This window comes from Notothenia rossii, assembly GCF_949606895.1.
Source record: "Notothenia rossii genome assembly, chromosome: 8".
Classification (NCBI taxonomy): Eukaryota; Metazoa; Chordata; class Actinopteri; order Perciformes; family Nototheniidae; genus Notothenia; species Notothenia rossii.
The window spans coordinates 81,996,403-82,013,912 of NC_136906.1; the positions used below are offsets into that span (position 1 = coordinate 81,996,403).

At 41.5% G+C, this 17,510-nt stretch overlaps 1 protein-coding gene across 3 annotated transcripts in view; it reads left to right on the forward strand.

The window, feature by feature from the left end:
- Positions 1-424: 424 nt before the first annotated feature.
- Positions 425-17,510, forward strand: part of LOC307016979 (NLR family CARD domain-containing protein 3-like) — a 51,194-nt gene continuing 34,108 nt past the window's right edge. For all 3 annotated transcript variants that reach the window (XR_013801989.1, XM_079646389.1, XM_079646390.1), the window contains exons 1-2: positions 425-518; positions 1,072-1,176. Coding sequence is in view for 2 of the 3 variants with exons in the window: in XM_079646389.1 (XP_079502515.1) it covers positions 1,130-1,176 (47 nt within the window). In the remaining variant the exon portion in view is untranslated. The remainder of the gene's footprint in view (positions 519-1,071; positions 1,177-17,510) is intronic.

Here is a 17,510-nt window from a genome sequence, read left to right on the forward strand (position 1 = left end):
ATTGTGATCATTTACTTTGTGAGGAGAAAGAAACAAATACCTTTTGCATCATTCTCTGGAAGCCAACATTTCTCTTTTTTAAAAAGATAACCAAAGAGCGTTTTTTTGTTTTTCATTACAATTACAAGTCGGCATGAAACAATATAAGGAAAATACACAGGATCTCTTTTTTTTAAAACTTTTTGTTTACGATTGGACCACAGCCATGGTACCAACGTGATCCACACTGCTGCTTCATCACATGTCAGGGCAGATTGTTAAAGCATTTAACTGTGAGCTAGCACCATCTAGTGGACAGTTAGTAGAACTACATCACCTCTCACACGGTTTATGATACTTGTTACACCGGTTTCCACGTGACTCTGAAGTGTTTTTAATCTCAAGAGTTATCAGGGTGTGACGGTGTCCTCGGATCAGATGCATGCAGACACAGGACGGCAGAGGAACACATGAGCAGAGTGTCCTCCACACATGAAGCTGCAGAGTGTCTGGAAGTGGACCTGAAGTGAGTTCAGCAGGTGAGAATCCTCCCAGACGAATCTGTTCCATCATCAGGATCACTCTGATCACATTGTGCTGTGTCACTGTTTACCTGGACAGGTCACATGACTCTTGATGCTGATTCTTAATATCTGTTTGAAGTAGTGTGTATCATGTCTCTCTTAAAGTCAAAGAGTTAAAGTAGAGTGATTTTAGAAAGATTCACTCAGTGTTTCTTTAGTAGAAAGAGCAGCAGTTCTATTGCTTTCTTAGATCACATCATCAGTAAAGAATACAGGACGTGTCTAAACCGGTCCGAGTTACGGTTCACGTCACTGAGGTGTTTTTATTGTTTAACTCTTAACACTCTGAAGTTAAGTGCATGGATGAAGTGTGAAGGGCTAAGAGACAGCCACCTTCAAACACTGACACTGACCTGGTTTCACTGGAGAGCTTTTAGCACAGGTCAGCTCTCAATAGGTTTACATTCAGGTCTGCTGTTATCAGTATTCAAACATTCTGACATCAACATCATTACCAGCAGAAGTTAAGTTTACAGTATTCAGTAATCAGTGTTTGTATTTCTATCAGGATCAAACATTGGAAACCTGGACCTGGACCCAGCTGTGTGTCTAAGAGTGACTTCTCTATGGATCCACCCATTGAGTTGAAAGATGGACACCACTCTGATCCAAAGTAATATCTAAATTCTTGCTATCGGTATTAAAATAATTAGACATCAGAATGTAAACTGAATTTCAGTGTACCTTTGCAGTAATCAGAATTTGTGATTCTATCAGGATACAACATGAGGAAACCCGACCTGAAACTAGACCTGGACCTGGAGCTGATTCTGGATCTGGACCCAGCTGTGTGTCCATGAAGAGTGACTGGTCTATGGACAAACCTATTGGGTTCAGAGATGGAAAGCACTCTGATCGTCCAAGGTAAGAATTTAAACTAGACGTTCTCCCTTGTTGTGATCAGTAACAAAACATTCAAAAGCCAATATTATATCCTGCACAACTTTAGTATACACTTGCATTGATCCGTGTTTGTATTTCTGTTAGGATCAAACGTGAGCAACCTGGACCCAGCTGTGTGTCCATGAAGAGTGACTGGTCTATGGGTGAACGCATTTACTTTAAAGATGGAGCCCCCTCAGCTGATGAAAGGTAAGAATGTGAAATGTTTGTCTGTTATTATCAGTCTTTCCTGAGATGAGGTTTGATATGTCTTGAGCTATACATTTTGTCATAACTTTAGCTCATCGTAGTTTACATTTCAAAACAAGTTTAAAATCCACAAACAGCTGGCTGCCTGTTTGAGAATGTATTGGAACAATGGGCCTCCCTTCATGCGTCTGCACAAATGATGAAAGCATTGGCGGTCAACCTAAATAAACATTTTCCTGGGTTAGAAAATAGGAAAATGTTCCTTTTAAAAAACATTAATTCATTTTTTTTTTATAGTAAAAGCTCTTTATGTAAAGATCAGACTCTCCTGCACCCAGCTGTGTTTCCATGAAAAGCAAAACATGGGTATTAAACATTAATTGTGTGTTTATACCTTATAAAAGTGTGTGTGTGTGTGTGTGTGTGTGTGTGTGTGTGTGTGTGTGTGTGTGTGTGTGTGTGTGTGTGTGTGTGTGTGTGTGTGTGTGTGTGTGTGTGTGTGTGTGTGTGTGTGTGTGTGTGTCACAGAGTTCCTCAGCAGAGCTTGAAGGTCCCCAGTGGTCAGTCTGCAGAGCAGCATCAAACTGAACTGGACTCCATATTCATGGTGTGTAAATGTAGAAGCAGAGCTGCTCCTGCTGACTCCAGCAGCCACACTCAGTAGTGGAGCAGCATTGTGATCCAGAGTCCAGGCTGCAGTCTGCAGATAGTCAGGCTTTCTGTCTCACACATGATCTGATGTTGACTTCTACCAGTTCAACTCTACAACCTATTCTGTTCCAGCTGCTCCAGGAAAACATTGTCAGATTTGTGGAGGACGAGCTGAAGAAGATCCAGAGAGTCCTGAGTTCAGATTACCCAGAAGGCTTAGAGAGTCAGAGGGAGGATGAGGAGGTGTTGGACAGTGAGGATGAAGAGCAGAGGAGGAGCAGCAGAGAGGCATTTCTGAACATCTCTCTGCACTTCCTGAGGAGCATGAAGCAGGAGGAGCTGGCTGACCGGCTGCAGAGCAGTAAGAGGGTTTAACACATTAAACATTAAATTGGGAAAACATCCTCTCTTTAATTTAATCAATGATTTACTCTTTCCAGGAACCTTTGCTGCAGCGTGTCAGCGTGAACTCAAATCCACCCTGAAGGAGAGGTTCCAGTGTGTGTTTGAGGGCATTGCTAAAGCAGGAAACCCAACCCTTCTGAACCAGATCTACACAGAGCTCTACATCACAGAGGGGGGGTCTGCAGAGGTCAATGATGAACATGAGGTCAGACAGATTGAAACAGCATCCAGGAAACCAGACAGACCAGAAACAACCATCAGACAAGAAGACCTCTTTAAAGCCTCACCTGGAAGAGATGCACCAATCAGAGCAGTGCTGACAAAGGGCGTGGCTGGCATTGGGAAAACAGTCTTAACACAGAAGTTCACTCTGGACTGGGCTGAAGGCAAAGCCAACCAGGACATCCAGTTCATATTTCCATTCACCTTCAGAGAGCTGAATGTGGTGAGAGAGAACAAGTACAGCTTGGTGGAACTTGTTCATCACTTCTTCTCTGAAACCAGAGACGCAGGAATCTGCAGGTTTGATCAGTTCCAGGTTGTGTTCATCTTTGACGGTCTGGATGAGAGTCGACTTCCTCTGGACTTCCTCAACACTGAGATCCTGACTGATGTCACAGAGTCCACCTCAGTGGATCGGCTGCTGACAAACCTCATCAGGGGGAAGCTGCTTCCCTCTGCTCGCCTCTGGATAACCACACGACCTGCAGCAGCCAATCAGATCCCTCCTGAGTGTGTGGACATGGTGACAGAAGTCCGAGGGTTCACTGACCCACAGAAGGACGAGTACTTCAGGAAGAGATTCAGAGACCAGGAGCAGGCCGGCACCATCATCTCCCACATCAAGACCTCACGAAGCCTCCACATCATGTGCCACATCCCAGTCTTCTGCTGGATCTCTGCTTCAGTTCTGGAGCAGGTGTTGAAAACCAGAGAGGGGGGAGAGCTGCCCAAGACCCTGACTGAGATGTACATCCACTTCCTGGTGGTTCAGTCCAAAGTGAAGAACATCAAGTATGATGGAGGAACTGAGACAGATCCACACTGGAGTCCAGAGAGCAGGAAGATGATGGAGGCTCTGGGGAAACTGGCTTTTGAGCAGCTGCAGAAAGGCAACCTGATCTTCTATGAGTCCGACCTGACAGAGTGTGGCATCGATATCAGAGCAGCCTCAGTGTACTCAGGAGTGTTCACACAGGTCTTTAGAGAGGAGAGAGGACTGTACCAGAGGGACAAGGTGTTCTGCTTCGTCCATCTGAGCGTTCAGGAGTTTCTGGCTGCTCTTCATGTCCATCTGACCTTCATCACCTCTGGAGTCAACCTGCTGTCAGAAGAACCAACAACCTCCAGGCTGCCTAAAGTCTTCAGACCCAAACCTAAACTGACACATCTCTACCAGAGTGCTGTGGACCAGGCCTTACAGAGTCCAAACGGACACCTGGACTTGTTCCTCCGCTTCCTCCTGGGTCTTTCACTGCAGACCAATCAGAAACTCCTACGAGGTTTGCTGACACCACAGACAGGAAGTTTGTCCAACCGGGAAACAGTTGAATATATAAAGAAAAAGATTGAAGAGACGCCCTCTCCAGAGAGAAGCATCAACCTGTTCCACTGTCTGAATGAACTGAATGATGGTTCTCTAGTGGAGCAGATCCAACAGTCCCTGAGATCAGGACGTCTCTCCACAGATAATCTGTCTCCTGCTCAGTGGTCAGCTCTGGTCTTCATCTTACTGTCATCAAAAGAAGATCTGGACGTGTTTGACCTAAAGAAATACTCTGCTTCAGAGGAGGCTCTTCTGAGGCTGCTGCCAGTGGTCAAAGCCTCCAGGAAAGCTCTGTGAGTGGAGATAAAACTACTTTAACTAGGAACAGTTTGAGACATGATAATATAACTGTTTGTGTTCACTGCTGATCTTTCCCCAGACTGAGTGGCTGCTACCTGTCAGAGAGAAGCTGTGCAGCTCTGTCCTCAGTCCTCAGCTCCCAGTCCTCTAGTCTGAGAGATCTGGACCTGAGTAACAACGACCTGAAGGATTCAGGAGTGAAGCTGCTGTCAGCTGGACTGGAGAGTCCTCACTGTGAACTGGAGACTCTCAGGTCAGAGTTCAGCTGATATGTTAACTGTCAGAGTGGTTTTGTTCAGCCATTTCTATTGACTAATTTCCAGTTCTATCAGAATAGAATAATGGGTAACACTTTATATTAAGGTACACAAATTAACCATCAACTAGTTGTTCATTAACATGCATATTATCAGTATATTGGCTCTTTATTAGTCATTATAAAACTCTTATTAATGCCTTATTCTACATGACCATATTCTACAAGTAATGAGCCTAGTTGAGAGTTTTTCCTCAATAACCCTCTAATTAGTGCTTATTTGTTGCAAGTCAGGAAGTTGTTACATGAGTGTTGGTCTTAATATGCTCTGCTCAATGTGGGCCTGATAAGGCAGCAGTACCACAAGAATAGTAATCCTCCCATAATAAGACTTAACAAATATGATCTATTCTTATGTAACAAGACATAAAACTATACGTTTTAATTAAGTCTAAATAACTTAAAATTAGTTATTTATATTGAAGAATATGTTCCCTATTTTAAAGTGAAGGCTAGTATGGCTAACGCTTCCATGTATGCTAACACTAGCGTGAATGCTAATACAAATGCTAGCGCAAATGCTAACGCATTTTCTAATTTTGTTTAAACAGGGCTGCCAACCTTTGAGTTCAGCTTGGAGTGAGATTTTTTTTTTGGTGAACCGAAAAACGAAAAGTTCATGTGTACAGTTTTACAAATGTATTGAACATGCACAAACTAGGGTTTCCCATTAATGTACCAGGCGCTACAGGGGAATACGCACATACACCTATGTACCCGCGACTCTTACAATGAAGGCTCGATAATCAGCTCATAGCATATAAAATGGCATATAGTTGTAAGCAGAGGTAAAGTGCTATTTTACAAGTGGGGGGGGGGTCCTCACCTCCTCTAGGGCGGTCCGGGGGCATGCTCCCCCGGGAAGATTTTTTTTTTTAAATATTGAAGTTAAATGCACCAACCTGGTGCATTTTGAGAACAACATTAATTTATGGATACATCTCTCAACACCCATATGAAACAGAACTGGATACAGATTTAGTTTTTCTTTATGGATATTTTACAAATCACTCCCCTTTCAAACTGTATTCTTGTTTTACTGTCATATAGTATTTCATAACTGTTTTTCATTTATTTTCATAAATGGTGATCAAACCGTTCGAGACCCACTGAGATAACTAGACTAAAGTTAACTATCTAAACAGAGAGTCCCTTAGCTCACTGAGCTGTAGTTATCTCTCTCAGTCTGACAGGACAGAGCTCTCCCTCTCATTGTTTTAGAAACAGCTTCTATCCGTTAGCGCAGCTAGCTAACCAGATGCTAACAACAACAATGCAGATAGTGAGTTTGGTAGAAATATACTGTATAATAGTAAAGTATTTAAGATGATGCCATATTTATTGAAGATTTTACATTATAAATATTCCCCAAAATTATTCAGAAGCATATTCTTCCAAACTCTGTGCTCTAGTATGACCACCAGGAGACTCTTGATGTGTGTGGTGAGTTTGGTAGTAATAAACTGTATAATAGTGATTGAATATTATTGTATTCTCTTTTTTGGGAGTTGCACTTTGCAGACGGTCCCTGAGCACTCGTTTCTTCTCCGGCTGCGGATAGAGACCAATGTAATGTGTCCAGCTCGGAGGACGGCGCGTATTGGCTTTTTTTTATCAACATGTGATTGTAGTTCGTTGTCCTCCTCACCACGGTACTTAGGAGACGTCATTTGTGTCTGAATAACGTTGTGTTCATGAGTTATTGACCCGTGAAATTAGAATCTCCCAATATCGTTCCAACTTTACTGAACTAAGCCAGAAGACCGTCTCATTTCGTAGACCGCTCGGTTTGCTGTTCCTTCACTTTATTTTTATATACATTTATTTTGGACGAAAACTTAACGTGAGGAAAGGCAAGTGTGGCGTGAGTGCGTGAGATATGGGTTAATTGCGTGACTCTCACGCTCAATGCGTGAGTGTTGGCAGCCCTGGTTTAAACATCTCCAAATGTCATCACATAAACACAATACATGTTACTAATCCTTACAGTGTAAGTGTAAGGCTCACACTCACACTTACAGTCATTGCTTTCTGACGGAATTGACCCTTTTACTCTTCAGGTTGCATAGGGACAATTAGTAGCAGTCTACTCATGGATGTCTACTGCCATGCTATTCAGTTCACTTTCTCCTATGACCTGTACCCGGTTTCGAAACCGGGTACGGGACCAGACAGGATCCTGTCTTGCCTTCAGTAGGCTACACATTTAAAAAAATATAAATGTGCAAATATGAAACATACAGGTCAATATCACCTTGCTATTGGTAGCTGAACTGTCAATAGCCTACCCCAACACATATTCTTGGATATAAATATCAAATGTTTGTTTTAGTTTGGTTAAAAATGTGTTATTTCGACACAATTAACACTCATAGTTTCATGTCTTGTTACATAAGAATAGATCATATTTTTTAAGTGTTATTATGGGAGAATTACTATTCTTGTGGTACTGCTGCCTTATTAGGCCCATATTGAGCAGAGCATATTAAGACCAACACTCATGTACAACAACTTCCTTACTTGCAATAAATAAGCACTCATTAGAGGGTTATTGAGAATAAGAATATAGAATAAGGCATTAATAAGTGTTTTATAATGACTAATAAAGAGTCAATATACTGCTAATATGCATGTTAATTAACAACTAGTTGATGGTTAATTTGTGTACCTTAATATAAAGTGTTGCCGAATAATGATATATTTCGATTTCCCTTCAGCTTGTTTTTTTTTTTTTGTTCATCTGAACAACAAAACCATGGTAACAATCGGATTATATTTCAAGAAAGATGGCTTCACTTATCTACATCTCAATTTCTCTGACTGATTGACAAACCCAAACTTGCACAGACAAACAGATGGTATCATTTGATAAAGGAACTCAAAAAGATTGTATGATTGAAATCTTGCGCTCAATCACTTTTAATATTAAAGGAATGTTGTCATATTTATTCATTTCTTTGAAGGTTAACTTGCTGTGACTTGTCAGAGAGAAGCTGTGCAGCTCTGTCCTCAGTCCTCAGCTCCCAGTCCTCTAGTCTGAGAGAGCTGGACCTGAGTAACAACGACCTGCAGGATTCAGGAGTGAAGCTGCTGTCTGCTGGACTGGAGAGTCCACACTGTGAACTGGAGACTCTCAGGTCAGAGTTCAGCTTTTTATTTTCAAGCAATTTAACTTATGATTATTTTTATACAGCTTTGGTTCATGCTAATGATGATGGTCAACCCGCTGATGATTTTCCCGCTGACGTGACTTTGAAGAACACTGAGTTTACTGTATTCCCTGGTTCCAGTCTGTCAGGCTGTCTGGTCTCAGAGGAAGGCTGTGTTTCTCTGGCTTCAGCTCTGAGCTCCAACCCCTCCCATCTGAGAGAGCTGGACCTGAGCTACAATCATCCAGGAGCCTCAGGAGAGAAGCTGCTGTCTGCTGGACTGGAGGATCCACTCTGGAGACTGGAGACTCTCAGGTATGGACACACTGACTGCAGGTTCCTCATATCTTTGAGGGAGTTAGCCTGATTTAGGAAACAAATTCATCTGTAAGAGTCGCTGAGGGCTGATAATTTATTCCGGGAAATGACTCAGACCTACTAATTGACCTAACCGAAGTTATTGAGTCTATGTAAGTTTACTGCTTGGCTCAGATCCACCAACGTCAGCAAGATCTCACCTCTATTAACTCCTGAAGAACCAGGTTCAATTAACTGCTGTTTCAATTCAGACAACTCTCTAAATCTGTTTAAGCGATCCCGAAGGATTTTGATATCAGTAATGAGGTGTGGCCCTACCTAAGAGTGAGTGTGGCAGGGTGCCATCTTACCTTTGAAGCAGGAGAGGAGAGCGCAGATGTCTTTAAGTTGTCCCAGTCCAAAAGGTGGGATCAGTTTATTTGAAGACAAAAAGGTCCAAACTAATACAGGGTGTTAATAAAAAGCACATTCAACTTTTCCTTCACCAAAACAGTTCATTTTCTCATTTCGACATTCGTATACTTCAACCTGTCCCGCATGAATTCGGAGGGCCTTTCCTCACAGGTCGCAGGGTACTAACTTTCAACAAACATCAATTCATTCCACTCATTTACAAAGAAAATTCACTCAGCTTTCAACAAAGAAAATCAAGAGATATTTACCAAGTTTGAGAGAACCTTACCGAGAGCTATTAACCCAGCTCTGAGGGACAGAGCTTTTACCGGGAGAGAGTATACCAGGGGAACCCCCCCCCCCTCTCTCTCTCTCTCTCTCTCTCTCTCTCTCTCTCTCTCTCTCTCTCTCTCTCTCTCTCTCTCTCTTGCTTGCTCCCTCTCCGCCAGTGTCTTTGATGTACAGGACTGGACATGACCAGACAGATTCTATTGGCTATGGCATGAGACACACCTTCCCATGTTTGTGTAAAAAAGGACATGACCAGACATATTATATGGCTATGACATAACCACCTTTTTGGGGCCTCAGTGTGTTTCTCCTTAAGTCAGGAGCCCCCCTCCCTGTGTACTGCTGTGAGAGGAGAGGGAAGAAACGGCCTACTCCCTTATCAGCGACACTCATAAACCATTACAGGCCTTACACTCAATTTAACAAACCACTAAACTTTTGTTTATAAAAACAAAAGCAAATCTCATTTCGGCAAACATTTCAGGGCTCTGTGGACTTAATCCATGACAAACTGGAGTTGAGACCAGGAGGCAGAGTCGCAGTCTTACACGCTTCTCTGCGCTCTCTCCTAGGCAGTCATCCATAGGAATCCCGACCCCAATAAAATACCCAATATTAACGGTGTGTGTGTCTGCCCAAGGACAATTTAAGGTAAAACCTAATAGAGGTGTCATACATAATAACCTAATAAAAGTAAATGTAACAACTACTACAGTGCAACAAAACAGGAAGATTAAATGTGGTCTCTTAAACATAAGATCTCTAGCATCTAAAGCAATACTGGTAAATGATTTAATATCAGATTATAATATTGATATATGCTGTCTCACTGAAACTTGGTTGAGACATGAAGAATATGTCAGCATAAATGAGGCCACTCCACCCAGCCATATCAATACTCATATTGCCCGAGGCACGGGCCGAGGAGGTGGAGTTGCAGCAATCTTTGACTCAAGTTTACTTATCAATACTAAACAAAAATTAAATTATACCTCCTTTGAAAGCCTCATTTTCAGTCTTACGCATCCGACCTGGAAAACTTTGCAGCCAATCTTATTTGTTACAGTGTACCGTGCACCAGGTCCTTATTCAGAATTCTTATCAGAATTCTCTGAGTTTTTATCAGCTTTGGTACTTAAAACAGATAAAGTAATTATCGTAGGTGACTTTAATATTCATGTTGACGATGATAAAAATAGCCTTACTGTTGCATTTAACTCTATATTAGATTCTGTTGGTTTCTGTCAGAGTGTAAATAAACCAACCCACTGCTATAATCACACTCTCCACCTTGTTCTGACTTATGGTATTGAAATTGAGCAACTATTAGTCGAACCGCATAATCCTGCTTTATCCGACCATTTCTTAGTAACTTTTGAAGTACTGTTACTAGACTACAAAGCATTAGCCAAAAGCTCCTGCAGCAGAAACCTATCTGTTAGTGCTATAGCCAAATTTAAGGAAGAGATTCCACCAATACTTAACTCGATAGCATGTCTGCATGTAGGGGAGGAAACTTATACAAAATGTACACCACCCCAAATTGATCATGTTGTTGATAGTGCTACAGATGCGCTGCGAATAAAATTAGACTCTGTTGCTCCTTTGAAAAAGAAGAAAATAAAACAACATAGATTAGCTCCATGGCATAATGCCCAAACCCGCAAAATAAAGCAAAAGTCGAGACAACTTGAAAGGATATGGCGTTCCACTAAACTTGAAGAATCTCGTTTAATTTGGCATATTACTCTCAATGAATATAAGAAAGCACTGCGTAAAGCGAGAGCAGCCTACTACTCTTCATTAATAGATGAGAATAAGAATAATGCAAGATTTCTTTTCAGCACTGTAGCCAGGCTGACAGAGAGCCACAGCTCGACTGAGCCTTCTATTCCCATAGCACTCAGTAGTAATGATTTGATGTGCTTTTTTAACGATAACATTGTTACTCTTAGAAACAAAATCAATGACCTCTTGCCTTTGACCAGTATAGTGTTATCAACAGCTCCCGGAAACGTAAGTTCTAATAATATTACACTAGATAGTAAACTAGAATGCTTTTCAGCCATAAACCTTGAACAATTAAATTCAATGATTCTCTCTTCTAAACCATCAACGTGTATCTTAGACCCGATTCCAACTAAGCTGTTAAAAGAAGTTTTTCCATTAATTAGCACTTCTTTATTAAATATTATGAATATGTCTTTATTATCAGGCTATGTTCCAAAATCATTCAAAGTAGCAGTGATAAAACCGCTTCTTAAAAAGCACAACCTCGATCCAGAGGTTTTAGCCAACTATAGACCTATTTCTAATCTTCCGTTCCTCTCAAAAATTCTTGAGAAAGCAGTCGCAAAACAGCTGTGTGATTACTTAAGAAACTATGATTTATTTGAAGATTTTCAGTCTGGCTTTAGAACACAACATAGCACAGAGACAGCTCTGGTTAAAGTCACAAATGACATTCTAATAGCCTCTGACAAGGGACTTGTCTCTATTCTTGTCTTGCTCGATCTTAGTGCTGCATTTGATACTATCGACCATGATATCCTATTGCAAAGACTAGAGCACTTAGTTAGCATACAGGGAACTGCTTTAGGCTGGTTTAGGTCTTATCTATCTGAACGCTCTCAGTTTGTACGTGTCAACGATGAATCTTCCATGCAAACCAAAGTTAGCCATGGAGTGCCACAGGGCTCAGTGCTTGGACCTATTTTGTTCACCCTATATATGCTTCCGTTAGGCAATATTATAAGGAATCATTCTGTAAACTTTCATTGTTATGCGGATGATACTCAACTATATTTATCAATCAAGCCTGATGAAATTAATCATCTAAATAAAATTCAAGACTGCCTCAAGGACTTAAAAACGTGGATGACCTTACATTTTTTGATGTTAAACACGACCAAAACTGAAGTTATTGTACTTGGCCCGAAGAATCTACGAAACAAATTATCTAAAGATATATTAACTATGGATGGCATTAATTTGGCCTCCAGTGAGACTGTAAGGAATCTTGGTGTTATATTTGATCAGGATTTATCCTTTAACGCCCACATAAAATCAATTTCAAGGACCGCCTACTTCCATCTACGTAACATTGCAAAAATCAGGCATATCTTGCCTCAAAACGATGCAGAGAAACTAGTCCATGCATTTGTTACTTCAAGGCTGGATTATTGTAACTCCTTATTATCAGGGTGTACCAAGAAGTCAGTCAAGTCGCTTCAGCTGATTCAAAATGCTGCAGCTCGTGTACTAACCAGAGTTAGGAAAAGGGACCACATTACTCCTGTTCTGGCTGCCTTACACTGGCTCCCTATAGAACACAGGAGAGAATTTAAAATTCTTCTTCTCGCCTACAAAGCCCTTAATGGGCAGGCGCCATCTTACCTTAAAGAACTCATTATACCCTATTGTCCTACTAGGGCATTGCGTTCCAAGAATGCAGGGTTGTTGGTTGTTCCTAGAGTCTCTAAAAGTACAATGGGAGCCAGAGCCTTTTCTTATCAAGCTCCACTTTTGTGGAATCAGCTTCCAGTTTGTGTTCGGACGGCAGACACCCTATCCGTTTTTAAGAGTGCGCTTAAGACTTTCCTTTTTGATAAAGCTTATAGTTAGGGCTGATTAGATTCAGCCCCTAGTTTTGCTGATATAGGCTTAGTTTGTCGGGGGACATCTTACTTCTTCCTTCTCTCTGTCTATACCTGTGTACTCTCATGTTCCGATTAACCCAGCTTCCCCAAATTTCTTTCTTTTTGGTGTCTATATACGCCGGGATCCGGAGTCATGGATGATCCTGCGGTCCTGTGTCATGGATTGCGAGTCCTGGATCTTGAGTCGTGGCTGCGGTCCTGGATCATAAGTCCTGGATGGATATCCTCGTGGATTCATCTTCTTATTATACACACATGCATTTCAAAACATTTGGACTACCTATGTTGCAAATGTATTATCTTTTCAATTTACACACGGCATCTATTGCACGTCTGTCCGTCCTGGGAGAGGGATCCCTCCTCTGTTGCTCTCCCTGAGGTTTCTCCCATTTTTCCCTTTAAACTGTGGGGTTTTCTCTGGAAGTTTTTCCTTGTACGATGTGAGGGTCTAAGGACAGAGGGTGTCGTATTGTCATACTGATATTCTGTACAAACTGTGAAGTCCACTGAGACAAATGTAACATTTGTGATATTGGGCTATATAAATAAACATTGATTGATTGATTGATTATACTGTAAATATAGAAAAACCTAAAATAGGAAGCATTTTGATTGTGGGTTATACAAGAATATAATTGATTATATTTGATTATAACTAACTCTCGTTTTAAGTATTCAACATACTATAAAGATCTCAACACCCTCTTTTTAAAACGTAAAGTTATCAAAACAGCAACAACTAAAGTTGTAAGCATACATACATATTCAAAAACCATCAAGAAGCATTCTCATTATGGGTTTATACAAGAATATGATTGATCATTTTTGATTTATATTTAACTTTCGTTTTAAGTATTCACTTGATACTATGATCTCAACAGATCCCTTCAAATTGTATTACATGGAATCAACCATTCAGGGTTAGGAGATCCGACTCTGAGCAGGTTCAGTCTACGCTGCTGAGGGGGGTTGTGTACCTGACGGTGGCAGTGACAATCGACCTTGGTGCTATAAAGACATTGTATGTTCAGTTGTTAACAAGGAATTGCACTTTTTATTATATTGTTTTTATTTATTATTTTAAATGAATACATTGTTTGTATAATGAAGCACTTTAATTGAAGTAGATGTACATTTGTTAAATACGTAAATGTGTTTTTGCAAAAGTTAAAACTAAAGGTCTTATTCTACAGACTGAGCTCTGCTTCAGGCTGAACAGCAGCTAGGACTCCTGTTGGATAGAAAATCATCCTGACTGTGTTTCTCCCTCCAGGCTGGACCATGGTGGAGAGCAGAGGTTGAAACCAGGTGTGAGGAAGTGTAAGTGTGGATCAGTCAGCTTCTCTCTAAAGACAGATGATGGAGGTGGTATTTATTCATTACATCACATGACATGTTACTTGTTAGACGCTTTTATCCAAAGCGAATTCCATACTCAACACTGTGGGCAATCCCCACAGGAGCACTTTGGGGTGAAGTGTCTCAGGGACACAACGACATGCTGACTGCAGTGGGGTTTGAACCTGTGACCCCCTGATCCCAACACCAACGCACTAACCCACTGCGCCACACGCCATTAGAACATGACTGATCTTGAAGCTTTAGAGAAAGGACCACTAACAGAGAGTAAAGCCTTCAGGTGAGTCTGATGATAAACTGCTGTCTGTGTCTCTCATCAGATTCCTGTGAACTCACCCTGGACTCAAACACAGTACACAGAGAACTCAAACTGTCTGAGAACAACAGGAAGGTGAGATGGGTGAGAGATGAGCAGCCATATCCTGATCATCCAGAGAGGTTTGAGTCCTGGTCTCAGCTGATGTGTAGAGAAGCTCTGACTGGTCTCTGTTACTGGGAGGTCAAGTGGAGAGGAGGGGTTCTCATAGCAGTGACTTACAGAGGAATCAAGAGGAGAGGAGGCGGTGAGGACTGTTGGTTTGGAGAGAATGATCAGTCCTGGAGTCTGATCTGCTCTCGTGGAGGTTACTATGTCAGGCACAATAACAGAGAAACACACATCTCCATCTCCTCCTCCTCCTCCTCCTCCTCCTCCTCTCGTAGAGTAGCAGTGTATCTGGATCATCCTGCTGGCTCTCTCTCCTTCTACAGAGTCTGCTCTGACAGACTGATCCACCTCCACACCTTCAGAACCACATTCACTGAACCTCTCTACGCTGGGTTTGGGGTCTGGTTGGATGACTCCTCAGCGTCTCTGTGTCCTCTGTAGGAGGAGACCACTTCCTTTCCTGAGGTGTAAACGTTGGTGTTTTAAATCGAGGCTTCACTATAGTTAACATTTGGCTCAGTGTTTGTGCCTTTTTAGTCAAGAGTGTTATTTTATTCCTCAAAATGGTGAAGGTGTGTGAAGTATGAAATAACAAAGTTTGCTTCGAGCAACATGTAGCTGCTAATGTATTTGCCGATTGTAACTGAATTTAATAAAGGTTTGCAGAAAAGATTGCATTAATATGAGAAATGTGATCTTTGTGTTCTTGAACTTCATGGAGTTAACTGTTTGATATAAGAAGGCAGACTATTGGCCCAACAGTGCCTCACACGGGGAACCAACCTGATTTGGTTACAGCAGCTAAAAAAGGCCTTCAAATGGCTCTCAGACGTAAATACCCAAATAGCTAATATTTACATTGCTCAATGTGAATTAATTTCCATGAAATCATGTCATGGGGGACCACCCTTTGAGAAAGGAAAATGTTTGATAATAATTATTAATAATAATCAATAATAATAATAATACATATTTCATAATTTCATAAATAATGAAATCATTCCCTCCAACCCACAGTTATCATTTGAAGAGCAAGTAAAGGCTGAAATATATAGCATCTCATTTCTCAAAAATACTACGTGAGCTGATCCCCGCTGGAGGAGCTTAACGCTATAAACAAACTGCATGGCTTTTCCTTTATTTTGTGCTTTTACCACCAAACTCATTTCTATGCTTGATGCGCACCGAGACTTTTTCACTTCAGTCCTGAATCAAGACCTCGTTGAGAATCCCTAAAAACAAAATAGATGATATTCCTGAGTTTTGCAGTTTATTTTTGTATCCATTAAAAAATGGTCCTGAACTTCCAGCCAGGTGCAGCGTCTCTAAACATGGATAAAGAGAGGGGTGCAAAGTGAGGGTCCCCTGGGTGGGCTTCTTTGTGACCAAATCAATGAGAGCATTTGTAAAATAATTGGGTATATAAGATTGATTCATATCATGTGAGGAATCTAATCCTGGACATTTATATCTGGTCATTGATGCAAACATCAGGTTCTAACTGCGTGTGGTGTGACAGCCAGTCGAGGTTACGTCTGCATCAAGAAGCAGTGATTATTCATATCAGCTGCAAGGGACATCTCTGAAGAGGCCAGAAAACACCAATGAGTTCAGGTCTGACTCACGAGATGTGATACCACTTAGTTTGATGGAAATACAGATATGATGAGGGGAGCCTGAAGACTGAGAAGTCACACACATTATTTGAGGAGGGTTCTGATATGTTGTGCAGACATGTATGGTCCTGAGAGGATGTGTCTCTGTGTTCTCTGTAGGAGGAGGTCACTTCCTGTCCCATGGTGTAAATGTTGGTGGTGGACGAGGCTTCACTGATTGTGCCTTTAGTGTCACAGCTGGTTTCATTCATAACAAAGAGGATGGGTTATAATACTTTCTGTAGTAATTGTCATTGGGTTTAATGAAGGTCTAAAGACAAAAAACACATTGTCAAGGATCACACAAATAGGAGACTGCTAAAGGATTCCATGTTTGTTAAAAAGGTCCAGCCAAATATGATTTATTTTAAATTTACACAATAACTATCACCTTCATGTCAACATTGTTTTAGCTAGTGTAGGAGTGGATTCTTACATTTTGTTTTGACCAAAGATTATGCTCCAACTAATAATGCACAAAAATGTACCCAAAAGTACTTTGCCTCACACGGGCACCACATGGATGCGGCTAAAAATGCATAACAATGAGAGAACTATTAAATTAAAACTATCATCCAAAATATTTAGTTAGCCCTATATTTAAAAATGTGAATATACCTCCAGGGACTTTACAATCTGTGCAGCAAACAGCACCCTCTGTACTAGGGGTTTCACCAACTAATCGACTAGTCGACTACCTTTACCACTAGTCGGCGCTGTAGGCCCTAGTCGACTAGTCGTGAAAAAAATGGAGGTAAACGAGGTGCTGCAAAATGCTACAAAACACGTTCGACATTCTTATGTATGGCAGAACTTCAACGAAGATGTAACCAACTCCACAGTGAAGTGTCAGTTGTGTACAGCTGTACTGAAGTACAATACAAATGCATCTGCAACCATCTGAAGATGAAACACCCGCTGCCGACAGCTAGCACTAGCAGTAATGCTAGCACCAGTGAGCAACGGACCGGCGTCAGCACTGAACAGAGGCAAACGAACAGCAAGAAAACACGGGTCAACAGTGATGCGGATGATGAGCTACGGGATTACTGCCAGCGGACACTGCATATCCCCACAATGGATAATCCACTGGAGTGGTGGGCAGAAAACGTGCACCGCTTCCCCCGCTTTCGAGGAGCTACCTGGCTATTCCAGCCACAAGCACCCCGAGTGAGAGGGTCTTTTCCCTGGCAGGCAACACTGTCACCCGAAAGCGGTCAAGCCTCCTTCCCTCACATGTCGATGCGTTGGTGTTCAAACCAAACCAAAAATATGGAAAGGTGGACGTTATCGTGGAGGACAGCGAATAAAGTGTTGCGTGGATTTACGTGGCATTTATGTAAACAAGAGTTTTTTGCTGTCGATTTTGGTGAGTCCAGTTACTGT